Source organism: Zosterops lateralis, assembly GCF_965231275.1.
Source record: "Zosterops lateralis genome assembly, chromosome: 2".
Lineage (NCBI taxonomy): Eukaryota > Metazoa > Chordata > Aves > Passeriformes > Zosteropidae > Zosterops > Zosterops lateralis.
This window is the reverse complement of record NC_139763.1, coordinates 94,993,804-95,020,817: the sequence shown is the minus strand read 5'-3', so window position 1 is coordinate 95,020,817 and position 27,014 is coordinate 94,993,804. Positions and strand designations below refer to the sequence as shown.

The window sequence follows — 27,014 nt, the reverse complement described above, 5'->3', positions numbered from 1 at the left end:
AAGTGTCTCTTTTCAGTAGTTATTGAATGCATATTGTTACACAAAACAATTAATAAAACCACATATAATGGACTACCAGAAGACACCACTGTCCTCAAGAAAGCAAACTGCTAATGTGTGACCCAGTGTAGTTCCTCACTGGATTGCAATGCTCAATACTGTCAACTTCAATTCCAACTAGTCATAAGCACTCGTTAAAAGTAGTTTACAGTTAGTTATCTTAAATTTACTTTGTAAGCATTTCATGCTGTCTGGACTGTTTTCTCTCCTAGGTGAGCCATGAGAAGCAAGCAAAGGGGCAGAAACCAGCCAGGCAAAGAGCAAAGCTAAGCCAACTGAAAGGGAGCAGAAATACTCAATCACTGTAACTGAGTACAGTCTGAGGTTGTTAAGCTGTTCCTAATAATAACAGTAAAACCAATGAAAGCTAGAAAGTACTGGGGGTTTTAAGTTTGTGCCAACATCTCCTCAGTGGACACCAGTTCTCAGCAATGCTCTCAATGTCTGATTCCAGTTGCTCCCCTTCTTCCTCCTGTTCCTCTGCTGTTGATGATTCCTTTGAAACACTAGTTTTGTTTTCTTTTGCAAAGTATAATTGGGATCACCCTCTTAGGTATGAATGCTTTTGACTAATTTGCTCATGCATGTCATATTAAATAAATACAGAGTTCTGTAGTAGTAAAAGGACCTCCTCTGTCCAACAGCAGACTTCCTGCTGTTTAGCATTAAGTGTAAGAAGTTTGCTTCCAAAAAACAGCAATTTAAAACTTAGGGGAAGGAAAGAAACAAACACATCCTATAACAGAAAAAAGGTGTAATAGGAAGATCAAACAAATACCAAAAGTAATGCAGCAATGCATCAAAAAGTCCTTCTAAAATGGATTTGTTATTCATGCTACCTGGATCTTGTGTGTTAGATGACATGCAGGACACTCAAAATAGACACTGGACAGTCATTTCAAGATTAAAAATATGTTTTAAAGAAAAATACTGGCCTCTGACTGAAAAAGTCTGGTGGAGTTAAAAATCCGATTTCAGTATTAGCTACAGAGACAGGTCTAAGCAGCAAAAATTTTCAGGGGAGGGGCTTTGAGAGCCGAGGCACAGGAGGAACAGCAGGCACAGTGCTTAGTCAAGAACTCCACTATTACCAGAGTAAAAATAAAATTTGGTAACACCAAGAGCAGGAATTGGACATAAAGTAAGAAAGGGGTGAATGGTGGAAGAAGCCAGAAGTTATTGTAGGTTAAGTACTGAAATCACTATTTAATGGGGAAATACTCACCACTGGGATGTGCCTGTGCCTCTTTTCCTGGTTCCTGCTCCATTGTAAAAGATGGATGTCCTCTCTCCCTGGCAGTTGTAAAGACAAACCTTTAGTATTGTTGCCTTTATTTGCCATTTAGACCATTTTCATTTCCTCTCAAATGCTTTGAGGCTCCCGAAGATGCTATTTGTCTTCTGCCTGTACACAAATATGGATAACCCAAAGATATATCCTACTTTGTAGTGAATTAATTGGCTCAGGTTTTAGGACTCCAGGCTCTGAATAAATTGCTACAGCAAGACTTTCATCTAAACACTGTGTAATAGTGGGAACTGATTTAACTGTGTTGAGCTTCTCTTTAATATACTCAGATGAGGTCTGCTTGTGAGACAACAAGGCTATTCCTTCACCTTTGTGGTAGCCTTCACAAAAACATCCTGAGACAGACATTCTGAGATCACCTAATATCTTGAATGGAAAAGCAAGAGAGATGAATCTTTAAGAAAAAAAAGGACTTTCTTCAAAAGATTTTATGATAATTAAAAACAAATTTTAAAAGTTAACACAATTTTTTTAAAATTAAACTGCTTAATAACACCCCTCCCTCACATGATTTTCATCTTTTTCAGGGTGCTTCAATTTTCACTAGTTTCACCAGTTTAACTATTGTCCTCCGAAGTGGAAAAGGTCAAAATTTGTCATATAAAAACCAATCACATTTTTTACAAAAGTCTCAAAAAGAAGCAAAAAACCATAAGCATTGCTCTTACTCTAAATTTTTTCTGCCTTTTGATTTCATATGTGTTCTCCATTTCCAAATGAAACACCTTAAAATGCACATTGAAGCAACTTTGTATCAATATTACAGCATTAAAAAAACTATCTGAAATCAGAAAATTCAGAAGTTGTATATAAAGAAACATAAATACTCAGAATAAGAAATATGGGCAGAATGTAAGCAAATCTTCATTTGTAATCATGACTTTGATACCACTAAGAAGTCCCTAAAAATGCATTTCCTGTTTCCAGCTTTGGGTCAGAATCCGCTTGGAAAAAATATTTTGAGGAATTTCAGGCTTTTCCAATATTTCCGGAAAGGCAAAGTGTCCTAACACAATGCCACCCATGAGAAGGACAAGGAGGACAAAGAAAGAAGTCATTCTTGTTATTACATAGCCAACCTTCATCCCAAAGTCCTGAATATCTGACAGAATCTGACTTTCCTGCATAATTTCACATAAGAATTACAAATAAGCTTTTATCCCTTAAGAGTGCTGAGAAAAACTTGAAAATAGACAAGCAGAAAGTTTTACATTTTGAAAACAAATGAAAACAATTTCAATTTATCTCAAATATATTTAAATTAAATTCTTGGGTTTTTAATGGGGTAACACAACTGATATCACTGAAGTTGAAGAAATAGTTATAGACTATTTGCATAACTAGATAGTGGAGTGTTCAGAGACCTGAATTCTAATTCCAAACCCAGTAATGACGTGTACAATTTGTATCAGCCATTTCACCTCTGGCTGTCTCAGTTATCTCCTGTGAAAAATTAGATAATAACACTTACCCATCTTAGCGAAATGTTTTGATATCCACAGAGAAAAGAGCTATAAGATTTCAAATTATTGTAACTAATTAGCAGTCATTTATCTTCTCAAAATTAAGACTATCATAGTTTTCATTATAAATTAATTCCTATCTGGAAAATGCTTTAGGCTGAAAGAGGATATGAACATTTCCACTTGCGTTGATATCTGGGTTCTAGTTAAAGAAAAATACTGCCATGTCCACTGTGCACATTTTTGGGATGGCATTCAAGCACTGTGCCAAAGCAAATTTTGAATTTAAGGACCCAGAAGAGGCTCAAGGGGGTAACATGTCTACTTTGGCTGCAGATTCTGGGTTTTGGGAGTCGGCTGATCCAGAAAACTCATGTGCAAGCTCACCATGACAAAGGCAGGCACCACTCTGAAAGTTGATTTTATTTTCCTGGGAGGGAGCTGGCAGGGATTTTTGTGACAGATTTCCTAAATCAGAAAGATTTAAGCCTTTTGATACTGAAAACTGAGACAGTGACAAGTAGAACTGGGGTGACAAGTCTACTGAGAAAAAAGACAAGTCAGCAATCATAATTTTTCTGCCAATACCTGACCAGGGCAGTATATTTTTCTCCTAGTCCTAGTAAATCAAGACTCTGACTTGAAATACTGTGCCACATCCGCATCAGTTTCATCATTTCCAAGAACTCAGGAACTCATTCAAGTCAGGACTGATTTCAGGTTATCCTTGTTTCAATTGACAGTACTACAATCTGGGAATTTCAGCCAATTTTTTTATTATTTTCTTTCAAATTCCCTTTTTCTTAGCTATGTTCTCAAAAGCTGCAGAATGGAGAAATGTGTTCATTCAGTTATATTACTTCAGTTATTTCAAAACTAAAATGTTTTTGTCAGTTTTGCTGCCACACAGAATCTTTATTTATGGAGGTCTCTCAAAAATTGTCAGTAAATTTGGACATTAAGTGATTTCTCATCTTGGACAGTTTTCATTTATTCAAAATACAACATAATTAAATCAAATGAGTGTTTATTTGCTAACACGTAAACAAATTCAGTGAGATGACACCACTTTCTTTCTATTTTGTCATCCTACATTTTTCTTCTCTCCAGAAAAAAAGTTGTTTGAAAGTGTAAGCCTCATAAATGCAGTTCTTGCCTTCATAAACCCTGTGACTGACACCTTAACTGCATAAAATACATGAAATTAAATAATGATCAAAATGCAGCCCACAGTTTTACTTTAGAAAACAGAACATATCTAACAGTTATTTCAGGCTGTCTCTGCCCCACCATTAACTGTTTAAGTGTGCTTAAATGACATCTCCTATCAGATTTTATATCCACAGAAGAGTGATCATCAGTTCTGACCACTAATTCAGTTTATGTAGAAATAGGAAACTATTACTGCAGAATAAAACTGCAGTGCTAAAAGTACCAGCAATAACCAAGAGATTAAAAAACTATCTCTACATTGTGCTACTTCTGCAAGATTTTAGTTTTTTGGTTCATTCCAAAATGTGTTAATTTTTCATAGAAAAGTTTTACCCACTGGTGGACTTTTGGAAAAAAAAAAAAAAAAAAAAAAAAAAAAAAAGACACTTGGTCTTTCCATTAGTGGTTTTCATTCCACGCGAAGGAACTCAATTTGTCCCAGGACTTCCAGTGCTGACTCCTGTGAGCACTGCAGTGTGAGGAGCCTCCCAGGCTGCACTCTCTGCTCTTTCTGACCTGGGGGTAGCATTGCTCTAAAACAGAGCTGCAGCATTTGGGTATTGTGAGGGGTGTCTGCCATGAGGAATTCCATACTGATCATCTCTTCCAGGGTGAGGCATTTCAAGTCTAGCTCTGCTTTGGATGTGTCAGGTTTCTTCCCATCTGCCAAGTCGTATTTCTTTAACTCACTTTCAATTACGGTCCCCTCAGCACTTTTTTCTGTATCTTTCATTTCTTTTTGAAAAAGGACAGACAGACCATCAAACATCTCTCTCAGCACTCCTTTTTGCCTCCAGACCACATCAGAGTACATCAGCAATTTACTGGGTCACTGATGAGGGCAAAATGGGCAAGCAAGAAATCTTAGTTTAATTTAAAAAATATTAAAGTCTCATAGTGTTTATATACAGAAAGAAAAATATCTGAGTGTCAATCAGGCATAGAAACCAGCACTGTCTGTATATCATTATCCATCAGCACTAGAAAATTAGTAACACAAGTCAGTTTAGGCAATCAACACAAGATCCCAATTTAAAAAAAAAAGTACTAGACAATATGGCTCCTCTTACAACAGCTAGAAGACTTGAGACAAGGCAAATAACAGAAGATATCAATTCTCACAGCAGTTAAGTATATAAATTATTTACTAGTCAGAGACAGAGACAGCAAGGATAAAGCTACAAAACAGGATCTAGACACATTATCACAGCCCTATTGTCTCTTCTCCCTCATCAGAGAGAAATGACATTGACTAGAGTCCTCCTACTGTTCTCCTCACTATTACTATGTTGCACACATGAGAAGCATTTTCCTATTTGATTAGGAGAAATAAACCTAACTCCAATTTACAATCTTACACCTTAAGTAAGATCTCTATGATCCACATATCCTGTCTCTGCACCTGCAAGCAAAAGTTTCAAATCTATTAAAGCCTGCCCTTCGAATAAAGGTTACCGGGTTTTCCCTCTGCCGAAATAAGAGCAGGTGACATCACCAGTTACTTATTAACTTTAAAAAAAAAAAAAAAATAAATCATAAAAATGAATGAGAGGACTACCACAAATGCAACAGGCAATAAAATTAACCGCCTCGCACAGGGCGAAGGAAACCCAACAAGTCCCACATTTCAGATAAAGTAGGGGACGGTCTATCCCCGCTGCAGGAACATTCATTCCTGTTCGGCGGGGAGAGCAGAGGGTAGGAAAGGGACACCGGGCGCTCCAGGGCGGGCAGGGCAGGGAGGGAGGGAGGGAGGCTCAGCGGGGCCATGCCAGGGTGCGGGCACAGAGGGGCCCGGGGGGCACAGAGGCTGAGGGGGCGTGAGGAGCGGGATTACCGGGAACAACCCACGGCGGCTGTGCCCGGAGCTTCCCCACAGCCCCCGGTACCTGAGCCCGGCGCCTCCCCACGGCCCCGGGTCCCTGAGCCCGGAGCGGCCGCGGCCTCCCCACAGCCCCGGTCCCAGGGCCCGCTGGGCCCGGCGCGCCCGTCCGTCTCCAGGCAACCGCAGCGGGAGCGGAGCCAGCGAGCCGTACCGGGCCCATTGTAGGCTCTGCTGGTTGTTTTACTTTGTGTTGTTCGGGTTTTTTTGTCTTTAAAGTAACCTCCGCGGTTGCGGTCCTTTCAGAACTCAGCGGGAAAGTTAAGTTAGCGACAGGTTTAGAGGAGACAATCTTGATCTGCGCCAGAGGAGGTTTGGGTTGGACATTGGGAAGGATTTCTCCACAGAAGGGATGATGGATGCTGGAATGGGCTGCCCAGGGAGGCGATGGGGTCGCCGTCCTTGGGGGTGTTTGAGGAAAGGCCGGACGAGGCACTCCGTGCCCGGGCCCAGCTGACACGGCGGTGTTCGGGCACAGGCCGGGCTGGGTGATCCCCGGGGTCTTTTCCGACCGATCCCACTCTGTGATTCCGTGAATTCCCCAGTCGTTCTCCCCTCCCGCAGTCTTCAGCGTGCGCTCCTGGCTGGGGGCGCGCTGGGCAACTTCCCACACACCTGTACGCCCAGGACAGACAGACACGTATTCTTTACTATCAATAAATACATGTTTTGGGATATGTGTCTTTCATTATATATATAAAGCAGTTCTTGGAGCTGCCGGCCGGTGTTTTGCCCGGCGCCCCGGCGGCCGCTGCAGGTACAGAGGGAGGGGACGGCCCAGGGACAGGTGCCACGGAAGGGGAGGGACAGTGGGCGCGACATCCCCGGGCGGAGGAGGAGGAGGAGGAGGAGGAGGCGAGCCCGCCATGGCCCCGCACGGGCGCTGCCGGTGGGCGCTGCTGCTGCTGGCCTGGCTGCTGGCCTGGCTGCCGGCCGGTGAGTGCGGCCCGGGGCTCACGGCCCGCCCTGCCCGGGACACGGCCGGGAGCGGGAGGCGCCCTCGGGTTTCGCCCTCGGGTTTCGCCCTCGGGTTTCGCCCTGGGTGAAGGCGGCGCGGGGTCGGGGAGGGGAGGGGAGGGGGCGGCCCGGCCCGGGCGGGCGCTGTTCCCCCTCAGGGCCCTTTCCCGCCCGCGGGGCTCTCCCGAGCTGGGCGCGGAGCCGTGCGGGGACGAGTTTCGCTGCCCGAAGGTGCGGCTGAGCTCTGTCCCAGGAGGAAGTGGCCTCCCGCTTCCTGGCAGCCTCCGGGATCGGTGTTGTGCGCCCAGCTCGGCCGGGACACGGGGGGTCCCCTTTGGCCTCTCCAAGCGCCCAGCCGAGCTTTTCCCGCTGGCTCGGCAGCCTCGGCCCCTCGGGGATTCCTGGGGTCTCTGCCGCACCTGCTGGGCACCTGCTGCTGTGGGGAGCAGGGTCACTCCCTGCCCACGGGCGGCCTTCGGCCTGCAGAGCTCTCTCTGCCCAGCTGTGCGGGCCGCCTCACAGCTTCTGGCCTCCTCTTGGAAGTAAAGTGATTGTTCTGCTTCTTGGATGCCTGGGTCTTGGCCGATGATCTGGCTTTAAATACTGAAGTTCGGTTTTTCAGGGAGAACCAGTGAAGAAAGCCAAAAAAAAAAAAAAAAAATTAGAGGGTATATTTGTTTATGGTCTTGTTTGACAGCTGTGTCCCTGGGAGATGCTCTAGCCAAAACTTGGCTACACTGGCTCCAGAGGTTCGTGTAGAGCCATAGATGTAGCGAGAACTTATTTGGTGGTGACCATATTTGTTCTTTCCAACCAGGATAAGAAAGATAGCGTCCTGCAGTGGAGTAATGCAGCCCAGGTTTAGGAATCAGCCTTAATTTCACAACTTTTTTGGTTTTCTTGGAGGAGGTTAATGAGAAACGTAGGACATGCAGCAACATCTGAGTGTTCACTAGGGAGGAACAGCGGGTTTGCTACCTCTTTAGAAAATAAGGAACTTACTCTTCAACTCTGGCTACTTTGCAGAACAGAGATAATGAGAAAGCACTCCTTCCATAAAGAGATGTGGGTTTTATTAGTAAAAAGCACACAGTGATTTTGAATGTTTTATTCTTGCCAGAGAGATGTTATTATAGGAAATCCATGAAAAATGTTTTGTTCCCATGAGCCTTGACAACTCATAATTCATATGGGGTTTAATTTAATTGACACTAAGATCAAGGTTTTGCCAATCTTGAGCATTTGAATTGGTTTCTTGTGATTTTCTGCATTAAGACCCCAGAGTCAGCTGTTTCACAATGAAAGCTGAAACAAGATGTGTTGAACTGCGGTGCTTTTAAATAAGAGCAACTGTAACTACCTGTCAGGGGTCTGGACCTTGCTGTGCTACAGCATTGTAAAAACTTGTTTTATCTAGAGGTTTGCACAGCTGCTGGTTTTTCTGTGTGTAAGTGCTTGTGTGTATATCTTATTTTTCAGAAAAGCCTTGGATTCAGGGGTTTCCCTGGTCCTCCCTGTGTTTGTGTGGTATTCTTAAGGCAAATGAGTTTGCTCTGCCTGTGCTTTCAGTTGGCTGACGAGGAGTCCCATTTCAAACCTGAAACTGAGCAAGGACTGCATTGACAATACCCTACTGCAGGATGACTTGTTGAGGCAGCATGCACCTCTGCAGCATCTTTTCCCCAGTGTGGAAACTCTGTGAGCTCATATTTGGCAGGAATGTAGTGTGGAGGTGGCAGCCTAAGAGGCCACTGAATGATGCTTGACAAAGAATGATGTTTGCAGCTGTGGTCCAGATGTTACAATTGTTATAGTAGTAGCAACTTCTTATTTTGCTCTCATCCTGAAAACATGGGCTAGAGGGGAGATCTTTGAATATGTGATAAAAGTGGAGTGTTGGTTCATGGAGACCTGTACAATTGGTACCTTCCAGCATCCCACTTTCCTTCCCACCTTTCCTGCTGTCATGCTCTGCAGTTAAGAAGCAACTAGTACAGCACTGCAATCCCTGTCTGGTTCTCTGGCATGTGTTCCAAACAGGGCATCCCACACTTGCCCTGCACTATTTGTATTCCCTTATCAAAGGCAACTGGTGATAACTTTGCTATTGTTAATGACAAGCACAACTTACAGTACTATCAAAGTTTAAATAAGATAGAGATGTTTCTGGAATGTAGCTGAACTACAGTATAGTTTATGAGAAACTTTGTAAAACCTCCCTGAGTGTGTGCAGCTGCTTGGATGGAAAGTGCTGTGGAGGTTGTTAGGATGAGTATATAACAAATACATAATGATGGCTTAATTTAAAAGGAAAAAGGGGGGTAATTGATGTGTGTTGTTCTTAAGTGGTGATAAACAACTACAGTGCTACAGCCTGAAAGTTGCACTGTCTTACTCCTGGTCACCCGTAGATAACATTCTGATGGGTGTCTGAGCAAGACCTTGATAAAATTCATTTGGTGTTTATACAAACATATGGCACTGCAGAACTTTTCTGATTAGGAATAAAAGCCAAGGAAGTCCCATCTCATGCTTCTGGGACAGTTTTCCCCATGTAGAAGGAGAACATTATGTGCTGCATAATGCCTACTCATGCTCTGGAGAAAATAATTCAGTCCATGAGGTGGGCCAATGAAACTTTCTTCTGTCAGGGAAAGATGGGGCTCACGTTCTAACCAGGGTTTGTAACCCTGGATGACCTCACCAGAGGGGCTGGGAGGTCTGTAGGAGCAGGTCCTGGATGGGGCCAAAGGAGATGTACTTGCATCATTGGTCTGGTGTGGTGGGAGGCCTGAGGAGTCTGTGGGCTGAGACCCTCCTGTGTTCATGTTGGCAGGTTGCCTCTCACTGCTGGTGACAGTGCAGGACGTCGAGCGTTACACCACCTTGTTTGCCACTGTCATCCTCAAGTGTGACTACAGCACCTCGGCACAGCTGCAAGATGTGGTGGTGACCTGGCGCTACAAATCCTTCTGCAAGGACCCCATCTTTGACTACTACTCAGCCTGTAAGTGTCAAGCTCACCTTCCAAGGAATTCCCCTTCAAGTGGGAAGAAAGGGGAAGGTAGATTCACTGGGGTAGTACAGGCTTTTGACCCCCCTTCCTATGCAAAAACCAGGTGGTGGCATTTACCCGCACTCCAAGGAAATGCAAGTCATGTCTGTGATTTCTTTTGAAATGTCAAGGCCTTATGAGATTGTAGAAATCCCATCCAAAGCAGCTCTTTTGTCCTCCTTTTCATCAACTCAGAATACAGGGCGGTTCAGCTGTGGTTAACACAGGTCAGTCTTGGCAGCCCCATCTTATGCTTCAGCATGTTTGAAAGCAAGGGCCCTGCAATAAGTGGGTTTAGGATTCCATGGGGGACCTGTGGATAGAGCTGGATACCTGTGACCTGATGTTACAGATTTTAGGAAATAGAAGAAATACATGCATTTTGAAGAAACACATGCAGACTCCTAAGTAATAATATTTAGTAGTGGTGAGAGCATTTCATGTGCAGACATTCTGGTGCAGGCAGCCTTAATTCAGGGGTGTTTAATAAGGTACACAAACTGCATCCCAGGATAACCACTTGGTCCAAAAAGGTGAGGTTCACTCTATGTTTAGTGTTGGTGTGGCCTCACCTGGAGTATTGTATGTGGTTGTGGGTCCCAGGATTTAAGGCTATTAAGGTACTTTATTACATCCAGGGGAGGGCAGCAAAGCTGATAAAAGGCCTGGAAAACACATCCTGAGGAGTAGCTAAGAACTTTGGGCTTGTCTAGTTCAGGAAAAAGGAGACTGAGAGGTCACCTCACTTCTCTCTACAACTTCCTGAGAAGGGGAAGTGAAGAAGGAAGTGCTGATTTCCTTTTCCCAGTATCCAGTGATAGGATGTGTGGGAATGGCTCAATACTATATCAGTAGTATACTACTTTACATTTTAGTCAGTCCGGAAGTGATCAGACAGTTGGACTAGATAACCTTTGTACACCCCTGCCAACTGAACTGTTCTGCTCTGTTCTATTGTTTGTAAACCCTGGAGAATGTTTAGGTAGCCAGCCACAGCACAGCTGTACACTTAGAACTGAGCTCACAGTGGGTACTTGGTGCCCAAACTCTCTATTTTGCAGTCTGGATGGGTTGGGTAGGCATGTTACCTAGTGCTCTACAGCCTAGTCCCCAAGCAGGTGGGTTCCCTGGCTCAGCTGATCCCAGCAGAATGTGAGTGCTTTTAGCCCAGGTCCAAGCTAATAGTCCCCAAAAGTACTTCATGCTCCATTTTAGTTATAGCAGTGCAAGAGCCTTTGACAAGCTTTGTCCTCATCTCTCTTCACTGTGGGCTCTTTACAGAAAATGCTGACTGAATCAGCTGTTTCCCCAAATCCCAGCTCCTAAATACTTGGAAATTCAGTGTTGGTTTATGATGTGAGTCTGTCAGAAGAGTATTGTACAGAAATTGCCTCTAGTCCTCCATGAATTCTCTTGTGTGTCTTTGCATTTAATCCTTAGCTGGAATGAGACGATGAATTATTTTCTGTCCTTATGAGCTCCACAACATGTAATAGGATACAGGACGGAAAGGGAGACAATCCATAGAGTAGTTCATATATGTCTGGAGATTTTGCTGGGTAGATAAAAACCCTTTTGTTTTAGTTCTAGTACTCCTGGGTGTTTTATGACTTTTTTCCTTTCAGCTTCATGCTGGGAGCTGCCTTCCAGCCTATCACCATTAGCTTCTTTCGACTGTTGTTTTTTCAGTTGTGAGTACAGGAGGCATCTCCTCTGCAGCTCCCACATTCTCAAAATCTCTGCCATTCCTGTGGCTCTACCTCTGTTTGTTTTTGAGTACTCCAGAGCAGCTTACTGGTTTGAAGCCATGGTTTGTATTGCTAAACCAAAGCAATTGCACACAATGTACTTAAGAATTTCTCTACTGCTCACAAGAGGATGGAAGTTGGTGTTTTGAAATAACTTTTGACATCTCTGGTGATGTGTGTTTGTAGCATACCAGGCTGGTTTAGCCCTTGGCCAGGACCCCTCTAACGACTGCAACGACAGCCAGCGGAAGGTGCGGATTGTCATCCAGAAATATGGGCAGAAGGACCCTGTGCTGGGCATCGACTACCAGCAGCGAAAGATCACCATTCAGAACCGTGAGTGACCTCCCAGGCAGGCAGTGAGCTCAGGAACTATCCAGTATCTGAATCTGCTAAGTGAAGAGACGCGTAAACATGGCTAGTGCCATCTGTAGCTTGTATACATGGTAGTGGAATAAGAGCAGTGAAGGGCCCTGACCCCAGCTGGCTTGAGGGTGTTGGAGGCGCTACAACCTAAGGCTGAGCTGAGAATGCCAGAGCAATTTGCTGAAGAGCACAGCAGCTGAGGAGCTCAGAGGCTAGAAAACAGTTAGTTCTTCCACGTACTCCATAATTGTCCAGCTGTGTTATATGTTCCCTGCTGTCATTGGAGCAATAGATACTGCTCCTGCCAGAAGAGCCATTGGGATTACTGACCTAAGAGGGACAGTGATCTATGTTCCAAAACCAGTAGGGTTGGCTTCCAGCAACACAGAAAACATGGACTGGCAGTGAATGCTGTTTGTTGGAGTTCTCAGTGGACTCAAATGAGATCGTCTGAAGGCGATGGCTGTGCTTGGGGAAGAGGGGAGATGCAGTTCTCTGTGTCTCCTGCAGGCAGAGGGCTCTTTTCAGGTGGAGCCTGAAAGTAGTATCTGCCAGTTGCAAATAGCCCACTGACCTCTCAGTCCCTGTCCCACAGGAGCAGACCTTGTCATCAGTGAGGTGATGTGGTGGGACCATGGCGTGTACTACTGCACTGTGGAGGCACCAGGAGATACCTCAGGAGATGCAGACAAAGAAGTTAAGCTGATTGTTCTCCGTAAGTGCCTGTGCTTTGTTGCCAAAATATCTCCTCCTGTTCTCCTCCACCCCAAGACACCTCCAGCAGTGGAAAAGTGCTCAGTAAGCCACCATGGCCAGATACATCAGGCTCAATCCTTTTTCTCTCTCCTTTTTTCACCACAGACTGGCTCACAGTACTCCTCATCGTTCTCGGTGGCCTCCTCCTCCTTCTGCTCATCGGGATATGCTGGTGCCAGTGCTGCCCCCAGTATTGCTGCTGCCACATCCAGTGTGGCTGCTGTCCCACACGGTGCTGCTGTAATCAGAAAGGTGAGATTCAAGCAAATGTACATCCGTTTATGGCTTCTGTCAAGACAAAAGCTTGGCTGGGAGCTTGCAGAGCTCCACTTTCTCCCTTTTGCTTAGCATCCATATAAACTGAGACATTTCTTTGGCCAATGCAGCCTCCAAGACGGGCTAATCTGAAATTAGAGGAGGGGATCTCAGATACATTTATCTTGCTCCTCTGTATCCAACTGTCAGAAGTTTCTCTTTACTCACACCTTGTTACCAGCTTCTCTTGCACCATCCAGGGTACAATCAGCTCTCTTGTCTAGGTAGCTCAGGACTTTTCTTTCCTGTCTTCTTGTTCATATGCCTGTGCCTGTGAGAAAGGCAAGCAAATGCTTTGCTACTAGTCTCCAAACTAGCCTTACTTTTAAGTATGTTGCTCTGAGAAGAATTACATAAAAAATTGGAAATTTTTTATCTGCATGTTTTCTTCAGAGCTGTCCTTCTAGTGGAAAAAGGTTTAGTTTGGTTTTCTTTGAGGAAGGAAGTGAGAAGAAAGTGGAGAAAGATGGTCTCTCTTGCTGAGCAGCCTTGCAAGTGCATTCTGAAGTCTTGAGGGTCAAAAGAAACTTTGCTGTGTTTGCTTTGATCCGTAATAAAATTTCTGCAGCCAGACCCTGTTCTTTTTTTTAATAAGGCTACTGTATGAATTTTGGCTGTTAAGTTCATATAACCTCTGCATTCTGTAACTGAAATTTGGTTAGCAACAAGTAGACTAGTCCCCCTGAAGCTTACACAGTCTGACAGTAACAAAATACAACAAGTAAGTTCATTTGTCATTGAAATCACCAGGTTCTTCCCCAGATGGTACAAGGAGAGGATTTCTGAACAAGGAGCTCTATTTCAGGTTTACCTTTACCTTCAAAACAGCTATTTAGTATAGCTTGGGTGTTAGTAAGCTGTGAGAATTTTAGATTTAAGCTTAATTTGCTTAGCCCTTGCAAAGAGTGAACAGAACATCCATTTTATTGCTAAAACCAAAACTAAACATTGGAGGCTTTACAGGTTGTCATGTGAAATGTGTAGTGTTGAGGAGGCTATGGAAATCTGGCAGAAAGATCAGTTTCTGTGAAGGGGGAGAGAGGTGATGGAGATGAGAGTCTCACACCTCCAGAATTCCTAGTTCTCAGCAAAAAAGAGATTCAGAGTTTGCGTGAGCTCCTTTCTGTTTTTCTCTGCTGCAGATTATAGCTCACTCCAGACTGCTGCTGTTATTTCTTGCCTCCTGTTAAAGAGGACGGATTCTTGCAGGGTTCTCTAAACCTCTCCATGTTCATGAGAGAAGGTACAGACAAGTCCAGCCTCCTTGACTGGATGCTGGATTCTGTGTCTGTAATTTCCATCCAAGCTGCCTGCCCTCTTTATCCACTTTGCGAGGGATCTGTGTACCTGCTCCTCTCCCCTAATACACCTTCTCTTTACTTCATCCTGCCTCTGACTTACTTTTTTTGCGCTCCAAGAAATGAACTGGAGGCCTCAGAAAACTCAAGAAGATAGATTCAGGGGACATCTTAAAAACAGTGAGCTGAGGAGTAACATTCCTCACAGCTGAGGAGAAGGCAGAAATCCCCACCTGTGTAGGAGCACAGGGTGAGTGTGGATGCTTCCTTCCCCGTCGCTGGCCACTAGAGGACAGCGTGGATCTGCTGAACAGTCACAGGTGCCGGGGAGGCAGGATAATCCTGGGCACTGTGAATCACGCCATTAACGAGCATAGGTTTGAACCCAGCAATAAAGGGAGTGCATTGTTTGAGTAATTCAGGATTGATGTACAGAAATATTAGACATGCCCCAGGGGCAAGCCAATTACATTCCTCGTGGAAAGCTCTGAGAAAAGACCATCAGAGTAAATATACGTATGACCTCCTTCTGTTCCTATTTGTTCCTTTTCTGCTGTGGACTTCTTCCTGTAATGAATCGGGGAAGAATAGGATATACTTGCACCTGGGTCTCACTAAGTTTCAAAATATTTTATTTTTATAATTGGCCCAGCAGCTGTTAAAGTCTGTCTAAGGTGATGAATAGAGTTTTCTGATGGAGAGTAAGTGGAGGGAGCAACACAAGTTTCTGGCAAAGCAGCATAGGACTTCTGGCCTTAGGGTGAATCTGACCTTCCTCAGATAAATATGTTCACTTTAAAAAGAAAAAAACTTCTATTTTGCAGATGGGGAATCAGAGTTATATTGGATTCAAACTGGAAGGCAAAGTATTTGGGGAAGGAAGAAGGGCTGATGGTAATGAGGGAATACCAGGGCTAATCCTGAATGTGTTCAGCTGTAGGGAGAGATCAGAAAATGACAGGGACAGGATGACTTTGGTCCTGGTGTCAGCCTTCTTGCCAGAAGAGGGAGAATGCTAAGCAGGTATGCCCACAGATGCTGGACCTCTTACTCCTCAGGCAAAGACTAAGGACAAAACCCCAGGACATGCACTCAGGAGGCTCTAGAATATTCTCAAGGTAATAATTGGAGGAATGGGAGAGGGAGAGATAAGGCCTTCCTCTTATATTTATCTCTTTTCTTTGTATTCTTTCTCTCATCCTTTAAATTTGAAATGTAAACTGGAAGGATATTTCTTGGGACATTAAAAAAAAAATCAAGTTTGGCACAAAGTTCTTGTAAGCTGCTACCTCACACCACATAGATTTGAGGATACCAGATTATTAGGATTAAAACCCTGAAGTTTCCAGCTTTGTAGTTCCCTCTGGTTGAAGCCAGACTGGGGAGGGGAAGGGAGTTTGCAGTGGGAAATTAAGTGGAGCTGCATGAACTGTGGAGAAAAGGAAGGATGTGTTGAGAGGCATGGTCAGTCCCTCTTTTGCTGCAAGTGGTGCTCTGGGTAAATCCAGTGAAACAGCTGAAGGAGGACATGTTTAATAACTGGAGTGCTACCTAAGGTGGAGAGCTCAGTCCCAAAGAGCGTGCAGTCTAAATGCTGCCTACTGCAGTGAACCCAGGAGACAGAATTAATTGGAGCTTAGCTGTAGCCTGGTTTCTTAAAGAAGCAAATCTTATGCAGTCAACTTGTCTGTCTATCCCTTGTCTATTTCCCTCCAATAGCTTTTAATTTCATCAGCCAGCTTCAGCCAGATTGATCAGAGGGGTACAAGTCTCAAAGGCAATTATGTTCCTATCTGTTTCTTGAACTGTAATGTTTTGTTCATGCCTGACCAGACAAGAGCCTGCAACAAAAGTCTGTCACTTCTGAAACTCCAGGAAAGCCATAAAAAAGAAATTTTTAAAGGTGCTGTTGCTGAAAAGCTTCAGCCAGTAATAATAGACAAACCAGGCTTTGTAAGGTCAGGGACTTGCAGAATTTACTTGCTTGTGGTAGAAGAAATAAGTTTCTGTAAGATGTTTTTAGGTATTCCCCCAAAAGAGGCAGCAATGAGCTATGGTTTGAAGGCAAGTGAGGTGAGATAGAAATGCTGAAAAAAGGGAAGTGAAATTGGAGTCTGACCCCATGAATAGGGATCTGGAGTTAGCAGCAGTGGAAGCCCTGTGAAATAGAGAAATTTCCACTGTTTGCTCTTTTGGCACACTGGACATTGCTGTTGAGAACAGGAAATTTAGTTTGTTCACCATATTGACCACACTGTCTTAGGGGATTTAATTTTAGCAGTCATTCTGAGGTAAATTACGGAGTGACAAGAAGAGTGGTCAAAAGACTAGAAAGGGAAAAGCTGGACAGTGCACCTCTGAGTGCCCTCTTTATGAAACAGAGAGAAAATGACGGAGTGTAGAGTGGAAAATATGACCTGGACGGAACCCACATAATGGTGGCAAGGAAAGGTCTCATTTAGCAGGAAATCAAAGCCAAAAGGGGAAAGGACCAGTGATGCAAGGGCCAGTGATGAGCTGAAAGAGTTTTGAGAGAGAGAGCTGTTGCATGTCTTGATGTATGAAGCATTATTTCCCACCTTTCTGCAGTTCTACTCATAATGACAGGGCAGGTAGAAGTCTTAACTGAGTTATGTGCTGCATACTTAATCATAGTGTTATTTGTTCCCAGTTGCCAGGACTGGACTCAGAATGTTAGGCAGTAAAGCTTTTCTTCTATTTTAGGTACTTTTTGAAGGTCTACAACTTTGCATTGGAATTTCCTGTGCTCTGTTTTACCTTTGTCATAGGATGGAGAGAGATTTTAATTTTGTGAACTTCCTGTATCCAAAGGGTACAGCCTGTAAAGCAAAATGGTATGTGATCTGCAAGCTGTGCCCTCTGGACAGGTGCTGTAAGCTTGCTTTTTCTTTTCCAGTTCTGGAAAGGCACCAGTTCATGAAGCGGGCTCAGGCTCTTGCACCTTGGTTATCACCCAACATGTTCTACGGAGCTGGTGACAGGAACTCAAAACTTTCTTCTTACCAGCTGAACCCTCTGCTGCAGCAAGGTGAGACCATGGGCATCAGTTCAGAGGGAAATCAGGATGAGAAACAGGTAACTTCTTTGGGAAGTTCAGCATTGAGGCTTCAGCCTCTCTACTAGAAAAGAGAGAGAGATGTTCCTAGCATGACTGCATGTCCTGGAATGGCAGTTCTGCCACATCTGCAGTGCACCATAAACTTGTCTGGGTACATAAAAACAGCCTAAGTGTCTTGCTAGGCTCCCTGCTGGGTGAAGCAGTTTAACACTAACTAAGGTGTGTATCTGTGCTACACCCCAGCAACTGCAGGGTAAATATACCCAGCTTATCTTGCTTTGTGTGGCAGAGGAGGGTACTGTCTCTTTGTTCTGCTGTGCTGGTCACGGTCAACTCCTTATAGCCAAAACTGACATGACAAGTGAGGTGCAATTTGTTTGAGTTCTTATCAAATGTCTAGTCTTCAAATGATTAAGGGCAAGCTGCCTTCTATGCAACAGATGTAGCCTGCATGCAGCAAAAAATAAAGGACTCTTAAATAAACCAGGAAGAATTTTCTTCTCCATTTGTTGCTTATATCTGTACACACATGTGTATGTATGCATATGTATAAAAATTTTCTTTTTTTTATTTTCATTTTCTTTTGCAGTAGTTCTTCCAGTTCAATGAAATGCAAAAGGAAACATTATGGTCTTTCTCTGATTATTTGTAAATAAAATATGGTATCAGTGATGTAGGGAAAAAATGTTCCTCTAAATCCACAGCTTATATTTCCAGGTATGCTGGACTTCTTACCTCTGTACTGCCTCAAACATGTTAGATCATGCTGCAGCTTATTAGTTACTACTCTTTGCACCATGCCTCATTTGGTCTGGATATGCTGGTTGTGGTGCCTGAGACTTGTGCAGCTCTTGCAGTGAGGTGCAGCTGGAGAAGAGAAGCCATTCAGCCAGGATCATGAGTGCAGAAGGGCCTTCTCTTCAGTATTTCCTCTTGACTTGCTGTGTTCTCCTGTGCTTTTATCCTTAGATGTATCTCTGCAGAACAGTCTTCCACTGGTGCAGCCACAAGCCCAGCTCTCCCATAAGAACGGTGTTCTGGACTACCTGGAGTCTGAAATCCAAAACCTGAACATGTCCCAGCTGCGGCCGCCCTCCCACCAGCGGCAGGCCCTGCAGCCCAGCTTGCTGTCCTCGCTGGGCTCCGACATCGTGCCGCCTCCTCTGGCCGACCACGTCTCCTCCAGCCACGGGAGCAGCAACTCCTCACGGCCACAACGAGCTGCCCGCACCCCCCGGCCCTGGGACTCTGCAGCAGAGGACAGAAGGGAAAACAGGAGGTGGCCCTTGCCTTCCAGTGGGGATTCTCATTCCAGCTACAGCCAGGAGCCCTGGGACAGGCAGCGAGAGGATCATGCTCAGAGGCAGAGGACAGGCGGCTACAATGGCCGGCCCCAGCACTCCAGACGGGACGTGTCGCCCCCACGCCAGGCCGAGAGGGGCAAGAGCAGTTTCTATCCCGAGGAGACCAAGGAGCGCTCCAGCCACCATCGTGGTGGGAGGCAGGAGCCCGGGGGAAGGCGAGAGTATGAGCACCATGCTGGGAGGAGCGATTACTCCGGCCAGAGGCGGCACAGCTACTCCCCCCCCTCTTCCCGCAGGGGCTCCTGGAGCTCCTCAGAAGAGCAGGTCCGTGTCCCGGTGTCCAACCGCAGGCGGAGGAACCGCAGGTCCCGGGAGTGGCCAGAGGATAAACCCCCCAGTTACCGCTCCCTGGAAATCATCCCGGCTCAGGACAAGAAGCACAAAGGGACCCGCTCGGTGAGTCAGCTGCCTTTGTGCTTTCCCATCTAAGGGAAAAGGTGGGGTTTAGGGAGTGAGAGGGAATGTTGTCTACTCACTGTAGCCTGCTGTCTTTCAAGCAGAGGCCAAGGAGCAAGGAGTGCTCTGCACAGCGTGGTTATGAAGCGGCTGCTGAGTGCCTGTCTTTCGACAGGCATTGCCTGGGTGAAGTGTGTTCAGGGGCAAAGTAAAAAGCCAAATCCCTGGAAGTGTTCATTGTCAAGCTGGAGGGGGCCCTGAGCAGCCTGGTCTGGTGGAAAGTGCACCTGCCCAGGGTAGGGGAATTGGAACCAGGTGATCTTTAAGGTCCCTTCCTACCCAAACCATGCTATGATTCTGTGATTCTGGAATAAATTAAGTCCCCTACAGGGTCACATGTTATATTCCTGTCCCCATCCAGAGGCTTTTGGGATTCTGTGCATATATTGTTAAAATAGCTGTTCTGGTACTGACTGGGGAGAAAGCACTTCCAGACTAGGCAGCAGCATCCATCCCTCTGTAAACATCTCTGGTGTTGGTTTACTTCTGATTTCTTTGAAAATATCTGTGATATTTTTAAGACAACACATATGGGAAAACATCCAGGTAAGCCTATTGCAGGCTACCTGAAACAGGCTTTAAGGTCATGGGTGATATGGATGAAAAATGTGTGGTTCTTCAGGCCAGGTGGAAGAGGATGACTCTCTTGTTGGGACTCCTGAGAACTGAACATACATTTTGTGGGCAGTGAACAGCTGCTGTTCACAGCTCTTCTTGTCAGTTTGCACTGGGATTAGACTTCAGGTAGCAACCTAGGTATGAAAAGCTTCATATCCAATTGCTCATCTCTAAATTAGACAATGTATTCCCCCTGAAAAAATGAAGATTCTTTCAAATCAAAAAATGTGAAGTGTCCCTTATCACACATACGCAGAAATTTACCAGGTGGGAATATTTTGAGGGGCTGCATGTTGCATATTACCATTTTCCCTTCTGTCTTGTGGAAGGAAGAGCAATTCTAGTTCCAGCTGGAAAGTGTGTATGTAGGAATGGTTTTTGTTATGGTGCTCAGAGCAGTTAGGAAGACATAGAATTTCCATTCCTCTTTCCTTGTTCCTGAATCTTTTATTTTCTCTTGCAGGACAGAGGAAGTTCCCACAGTGGAAGAAGCATAGTCATTTAATGTCAGTACTGGAAGAACCAGAATTCCCACTGGACTCCTCCTAGTTTTTCTACTGTTTAGGTTGGGATGGCTGCTTTTGATTGAACAAACAGCAATAAAACAGATGAAGCGGCTTCCCCTTGGACTTACAACTCTGAAGAATATATGTCTAGTGCCATGAAACATACATAACCTGTTTTTATTGCTGTGATTTGGAAACTTTGGTTGGGCTAAGTTCTAGTGGGCTGAGGTTTATTGAAAACATTCTAGTAGAAACAGCAGATTTTTTCAGTAATTACTGTGTTCCCAGTCTTTATAGAGAGAAACCAGTTCTCTTTGTTAAGTGTCAGCACTGCAAGGAGCCCAGTCTGTAGAACACTTCACACACCAGTTACTGGAGAAAGGTTCCAATGTTCATGGAGTTGTAAAGTCACAAGACAGTAGAATAATTTAGATTGGAAGAGGCCTCTGGAGGTCATCTGATCCAGTCCCCTGGGAGCTTTGTGGGGGGAAGCACAACATCTTTCTAATGCCCTTTGTTGTGCTTCAAAATGTGTAACTTCTGCCTGGCTGCTCAGCATAGCTGGGACAGTTGCTTCCTTTTGTCCCCACTAAGCCTCTCTCCCAAACAGGAGGATCACGGTCTAATAAGGTCTCAGTGGTATGTCCACAAATTGCCAGTTTATCTGCTCCTTAATGACTGAAAGAACCTGCTCTACTTTGAGCCTAGACCTTAGTGCCTTAAAAGATACTTATTCTAGCCTTTCATACAGGCTTGAATTTATTTGTAAACTTAAAGGGCTAAATTTACCAAGGTTTGTCCTTGCCTACAAGGGCTGAGCAAAGTATAACTACTCTCCTTTACACCATGGATCAAAATTTCCTTCAGCTCAAGGAAGCATGGTTTTGGTGAATATATCTTGCCTAAGCTGTGTACTCTTTTCCATACATTTTATATTCTCCCTTTCCTCTCCATGCCATGTATCATATACATGGGGTGGGATAAAGGACTCTGAAGAATTCTTATAGTCACCATTTTTACTGGTCTTTACCCTGACACTTAGACCAACCCTGCATATGTGGTGCATCTGATCTGGAGCTGGATTGTAGAGTTTCCTCAGTTCTCACCCTGACACTAGAATATAGAATTTCTCTATGCTTTGAGATCAGTTGGGAAGGAGAAATTGTCATTTCTCCTTGATGAGATTAACCCACTGCTTTAATTTAAAATGTGTTGGAGAAAGAGAAGCTCTGTGAATGCTGGCTGTGTCCATGGGAAACTGCTCTGCAGGAGGCACTTCTTGGATTTAAGAGACTCCAAGGTTGGCAAGGAGCTTTTGGAGAATCTTGTGAATTATTTTGTAACCCAGAGGCACTGGAGATTGGCCAGTACCATTGACTGTCTTGGCTAGCTTATTTCCCAGCTGCTGTTACATGGGACACTTGCTACTGCTTGTTCTTTGGTGTCTTAATTACTGATGTCCTTAGGCTTTTCCCTGAAAGACTTGGAAAGACTTTCACTTTGTCCAGCTCTTTTTTTTTTCTTTTCTTTGGACAATGATGGGAAGCATCACACTTTGAACAAATGGTCCTAGTTGGGTATCCAATGACCTGGGTTGCTGGTCAACCCAGGGCTACCCCAGAGTGCTCATCTTCCTACAGTTTCTTGGCTGAACATGATTATTCATAATTGCTGCCTATGGAGATACAGCAGGAGGACCAAGGAGCTTCTCTGGTTGACTTTGTTTCAGCACTGGAGGCCTACTTGTTGAAGACAGAGGGTCTCTTTCCCACAGTTGATGGCTATCACAAAAATAATAATAATAAAAAAGAGCTGAAAGACTAACTCCAATGTTTGAATTCAAGAAAGGAGGGCTCTAATTAGCATAGTGCTTGTCTGCATTAGGCCCAGCCTGAACAATGTGAATTCACCCATGAGTCACATATGAAACATAGGGAATTGTGTTCACAGAACTTGTAAAGCTAAGATCACTCTTGAATCTATCAGCCACTGCCTGTGGATCTTTTTTCTTTTTCTAATTTTATGACATTCTTAGGATTTTATAAAGGAACCACCTTTTTGTATGATGGATTATTTTTATTAGTTAAGAGGCATTTCTGATGATTACAGTGACAGAAAATTATGTGAGGCTGCTTCTTCCAAAACTAGCGACCAGCTTGGACATTAGCTTTACCTTCAGCTGACTTTTAGCAGATAGCCAGGGCCCTGCAGATTCTACCTTTGGAAGCTGAATTGGTAACTTGGAATTTGACTCTCTCCTTCTGCCTCTAAGAGGTTCATACATCATGCAAGAGAATTTCTTCCTGTCCTAGCCCAAATGTCTAGGTTTCAGGAAAGGGTTGCCCCTTTCTCCATGAAAGAATGGAGGCTGTTGGAGACATGTGAGATCCAAAGATAATTGCATGGAAAGAGTTCCTTCACATTCAAGTGTGTAGAAGTCAACATGTACCCAGCAAGTTTTCCCAAGAGCAAGAAGCCACTCACACTGCAAGAAAACCAGGTTACTCTCTCTGTAATGGCAGCAGCTTTTGGAATTGCTGGAGTATGAGCAAGCTAACAGCAGAGGTGGTGCTTTTTTATCTGCACCTATGAAGGATTCCTCCATCTTTATTTGTTCCTGTAGTCCCCATAATTGTGCTATGGTGACTACTTGTAGATTTGTGAACACAGTTCACAAATGGTGAAGTCTGAAGGGTTTTATCTATATCATACCTGATTTCCTCTTTGGTCACTTTGTTCATGTTTATAGAAACATTAAACAAAACTCTTCAGGGAAAATTGATTGTATCTCTGTGTTAATTTTGTAACTTCTTAAATTGTGACAGAACTAGATTGGGTGATCCAGCAGGGAAGCAGAAATGATACCAGGCTTACTGGTCTGCAGACCACTGTGGTTCATAAAGCACCAGTTGGTGGGCTGTGAAATAACGACAAAGGAAATCTATCTTTGCATGCTTTACAACTGCACGCAGACAGAAAAGTGGGAAGGAAATAGGCTCTGCTTTAGATGCTTATTGTAGGCTCTGCTTTAGATGTTTATTTCTGATTTTAATTGGCTTTAAGTGAAACCCATTGTAGCAGCATTGCACAATACAAGGTGGACCCTTTTCCAATAAGATCACAGGGTCTTTGACTTTTTAAGAGAGAGAGAGAACTGAGCAGCTCCAACACAGCACACTGAAAGAAATAACAGTAGGAAATATCCTAGCCTAATTCTTTCTGCATTGCAATTTATTCATGCTTAATTTTTTAGCCATTCCAGAGAGCTGATGTTCATATGTGAGCCCATTTGTGATGGAAAAAGTTGAATATTTCATATATGGGAGTTATTGCTGTTCTAGACTTTTGTTCTTCTGTTCTTGCTGGAATATACCTTACACCCAAAGAATGAATCTTTTGTCTCAGATAAAGTGCCTGTTACCCTAATTTAAAATAATGTAATGAGTAAGTGACCATGCCACACAGGGCTAGATAAGGTCACCCATGCTACAGTCAGCTGCTTTCTACCTCAGACCAGAGATGCATAGGAGAGATAAAGAATTGTGTGATTTTTCTTTGATTAAGAAAGTACTTGCAATATCTGGCTTTCTTGCTTATTTGCAGAGCACCCTGCCATTCTGGAATGCCATTCCAGGAATGGTGGGCAAGGGCTGCTTCTGTGCAATCATTGATCCGGTCTTGGCAAGTGCCTGTTTGGCACTAGAAAGTGCTGAAACACCCAGTTGCTGTCTCTGGGATTGTATTCATGATAGCACTGCCTAAAGTTAGGCTGACTTCAGGGCTGGGGAACTTGCCTCGTGTGATAACAGCCACAATGCAAAGCTCTTTAGCAGTATGGATTACTACACAGGGCAGCTAAGTCCCTTCTCTTACTACCTCCTGCAGCACATCAGTTTAAAACACCCATTTAGAGCCTCCCATTTGTTGACCTGACATCAGAAAGAAATGATACTTGAGGTTATCTTGAATTAACCCCTCCAAGTAATGACTGCTCATTCCTGTTTCTGCTAAGTTAAATGCTTATGATGTGCCTTGTGCTACTGGTCTTCTGAATGTTATTCCAGCTGTAAAAGATGATAAATGTGTATATTCTCTTCAATGACTGTCAAATGTATAATGGAAATATAAGAGAACTTTCAACCAGTTGCTCTAGTGTGTTCTTCCTAGACCATAAATTGTTTTTTAGTGTTTGCACCAGAAATGGAACTGAAAAGCCTCTGTTCTTATTTCTTGAGTTAACCTTTTTACACATCAGTAAGAATCTTGTGTTGTTACTTTTTTGGACAAAAATGTAAAATGATTTGCTTGTATGTGGGATTTTTTTTCTTATTTTGGGAGAGGTTTGTTTCTTTGTTTTTCTAAAAAAAAAATCATTTGGATAAATACTTAGAGAGTGGAAAAACGTCTAAAACGTCTGGAAACCACTGGCAGCCCTCTTCCATTATGTGACTCGCAGCTTGGCTGCCATGTCTGCAAAATGAGAACACTTACTGTTTGGTTCTAAAGCACTTGGAGCACCATGAGAGGACAAGTCCTCTAGAAATATTGTTTGTTTGATAAATAAAGGTACTGGTTGAGCTTTTCACACTTCCCACATGTGAGAGTCACCTAATAAATAAGTGATTGACATAATGTCCTGGTTTAGGTTGAATTAGGGGAGAACCTCCAAAGGAATCCCCTAATAACAAAACCTCTACCACCCCTCCCCCAGCCCTGGGTTTGGGAAGGAATTTCTCAAACAAAGTGGAAAAAAACGGTTTATTAACAAATGAATAAACACCCCCTGACACAAGGGAAAAAGAAAAAAGGCTCAAGTTACTGTGAGGGGGAGGGCGCAGAGCTTCTTTCACAGGCCCCGGAGATCCTCGGACTTCTCTGGTCAGGTCAGCTCCAGTGCCGGTCCAAAATCTTAAAAAAAAAGGGGGGGGGGGGGGGAGAAGGGAAGGAAAGGGGAAAAAAAAAACCAAAAAAAAAACCCAAAAAAACCAGAAACAGCGAAAATGAGCAGCGTAAAGGAGAGAGGGAGCGGCAAGCGAAGCACAGCGAGGCTAGCCCAGAGCAGAAGCAGAGCTAATGCCAGCAGAGCCAAGAAAAGGGGGGGCAGACAGTGCCCGCCCAGCCAACAGGAAAACAGGGACAGCTGTTAGACATAACAAGGTAGCCCACGATATGGGATAGGAAGCACTGTCAACCCAGGACGCATAAGAATGGCAATCTGTTGGGTCTCACATGGCAGGCCTAGTTTCTGTCCTGCCATTCCCCCAGCTGATGCCCTTTGTAGTTCAGTGTTGCAACCTTTCTGTCGCTTGCCCCTGGCTGCACATGCCTAACACAGGTGACAGGACCTGCTGGAGACCCAAGAGGCACTTGGAACATGAGTTACAGGAAAACATTCCCTACAGCAGCAATGCAGCCACTTTCTCAGTGGGACTGGGGAGCTTCGGGAGATGTTATCATAGAATCTTAAGAATGGCTTGCACTGGAAGGGACCTTACAAGATCATCTCATCCACCTTGCCCCTGCCTTAGGCAAGGACACTTTCCACTAGACCAGGTTGCTCAAAGCCCCATCCAACCTGTCCTTGAACAATTCCAGTGTCCACAACTTCTCTGAGCAACCTGGTCCAGTGTCTCATTACCCTCAGCAAAGAATTCTTCCTTGCATCCAATCTAAATCTACCCTCTTTCAATTTAAACCTGTTTCCCTTTCTCTTGTCAATACAAGACTTAGTTGAGTCTTGGTGTTTCTTAAAAGAACCCTTTAAGAATTGAAAAGCTTCAGTAAGATCTCCCTGGAGCCTTCTCTCCAGGCTGAGGAGCCGCAGTTCTTTCAGCCTTTCCCCATGGGAGAGATGTTCCAACCCCATGATAATTTTTTGTACCCCTCTGGATCTGCTCTTAACAGCTCTGTGTTTCTTGGGCTGGGGATCCCATAGCTGGATGTTCCTCCTGGTAAGTTTTAACAGCTGTCTCAGGTGTATTCTCATCTAGTCAGCCTGTGCAAAAATGGTTGGTCATGGGGAAAGAAGCATGAGAGGGGTGCACACCTCTGTGCGCCATTTGGTTAATGCATGTGCTGTAAATGGAGAGGAGACAGGTGTAACAGCTGCAGGTAAGTGCCAACAGTCAGAGCAGTGGGGTTAGAGTGCAGGAAGAGTGGGAGCAAAATTGAGCCCATCTCTAGCTACTATTAATGTGGAGTTTGGTCAGTTTATGAAAGGGGCCTCTATGTCATGGTTGCCTGCAAAATAGGGGACTTGATGACCCAGAGGCTGACTTCTGCATCTCTTGGGCTCAGGTCAGACTGACCTTCCATTACCAAACATCAATAACAGGTCCAGAGTCCTCCACAGCTTCTTGCCTGTCCCACTGAGCTGGATGTGCTTGCAAAAGAGCAAATGGGGAAACAAAGCAGGACCTTTGACCCCTTGCTACCACTATATTAACTCTGCATAAATGCTGGGGTCTCAGATGAGCACCTACCTCAGCTTGGGCCTGAGAAAGAGAGAAAGCAGGACAGGTAAGAGCTGAAGTCTTTGTTCTGGGTGGCATGGACTTTGTAACTGGTGTA

At 44.4% G+C, this 27,014-nt stretch overlaps 2 protein-coding genes across 2 annotated transcripts in view; one reads left to right on the top strand and one right to left on the bottom strand.

Moving 5' to 3' along the window:
* Positions 1-6,084, bottom strand: part of CFAP44 (cilia and flagella associated protein 44) — a 41,125-nt gene extending 35,041 nt beyond the window's left edge. The window contains exons 1-2 of the mRNA XM_083855775.1: positions 5,934-6,084; positions 1,286-1,353 (exon numbers count right to left, since the gene is read on the bottom strand). Of these exons, the coding sequence (XP_083711901.1) occupies positions 1,286-1,328 (43 nt within the window). The 5' untranslated portion in view covers positions 1,329-1,353; positions 5,934-6,084. The remainder of the gene's footprint in view (positions 1-1,285; positions 1,354-5,933) is intronic.
* Positions 6,085-6,549: 465 nt separating this feature from the next.
* ILDR1 (immunoglobulin like domain containing receptor 1) lies at positions 6,550-21,970 on the top strand. The gene is made up of 8 exons (XM_083854841.1): positions 6,550-6,862; positions 9,720-9,890; positions 11,873-12,022; positions 12,648-12,767; positions 12,914-13,060; positions 17,339-17,470; positions 18,470-19,260; positions 20,402-21,970. The coding sequence occupies exons 1-8, from the start codon at positions 6,793-6,795 to the stop codon at positions 20,441-20,443; spliced, it is 1,623 nt and encodes a 540-aa protein (XP_083710967.1). The 5' UTR covers positions 6,550-6,792; the 3' UTR covers positions 20,444-21,970.
* The last annotated feature ends 5,044 nt before the right edge of the window (positions 21,971-27,014 follow it).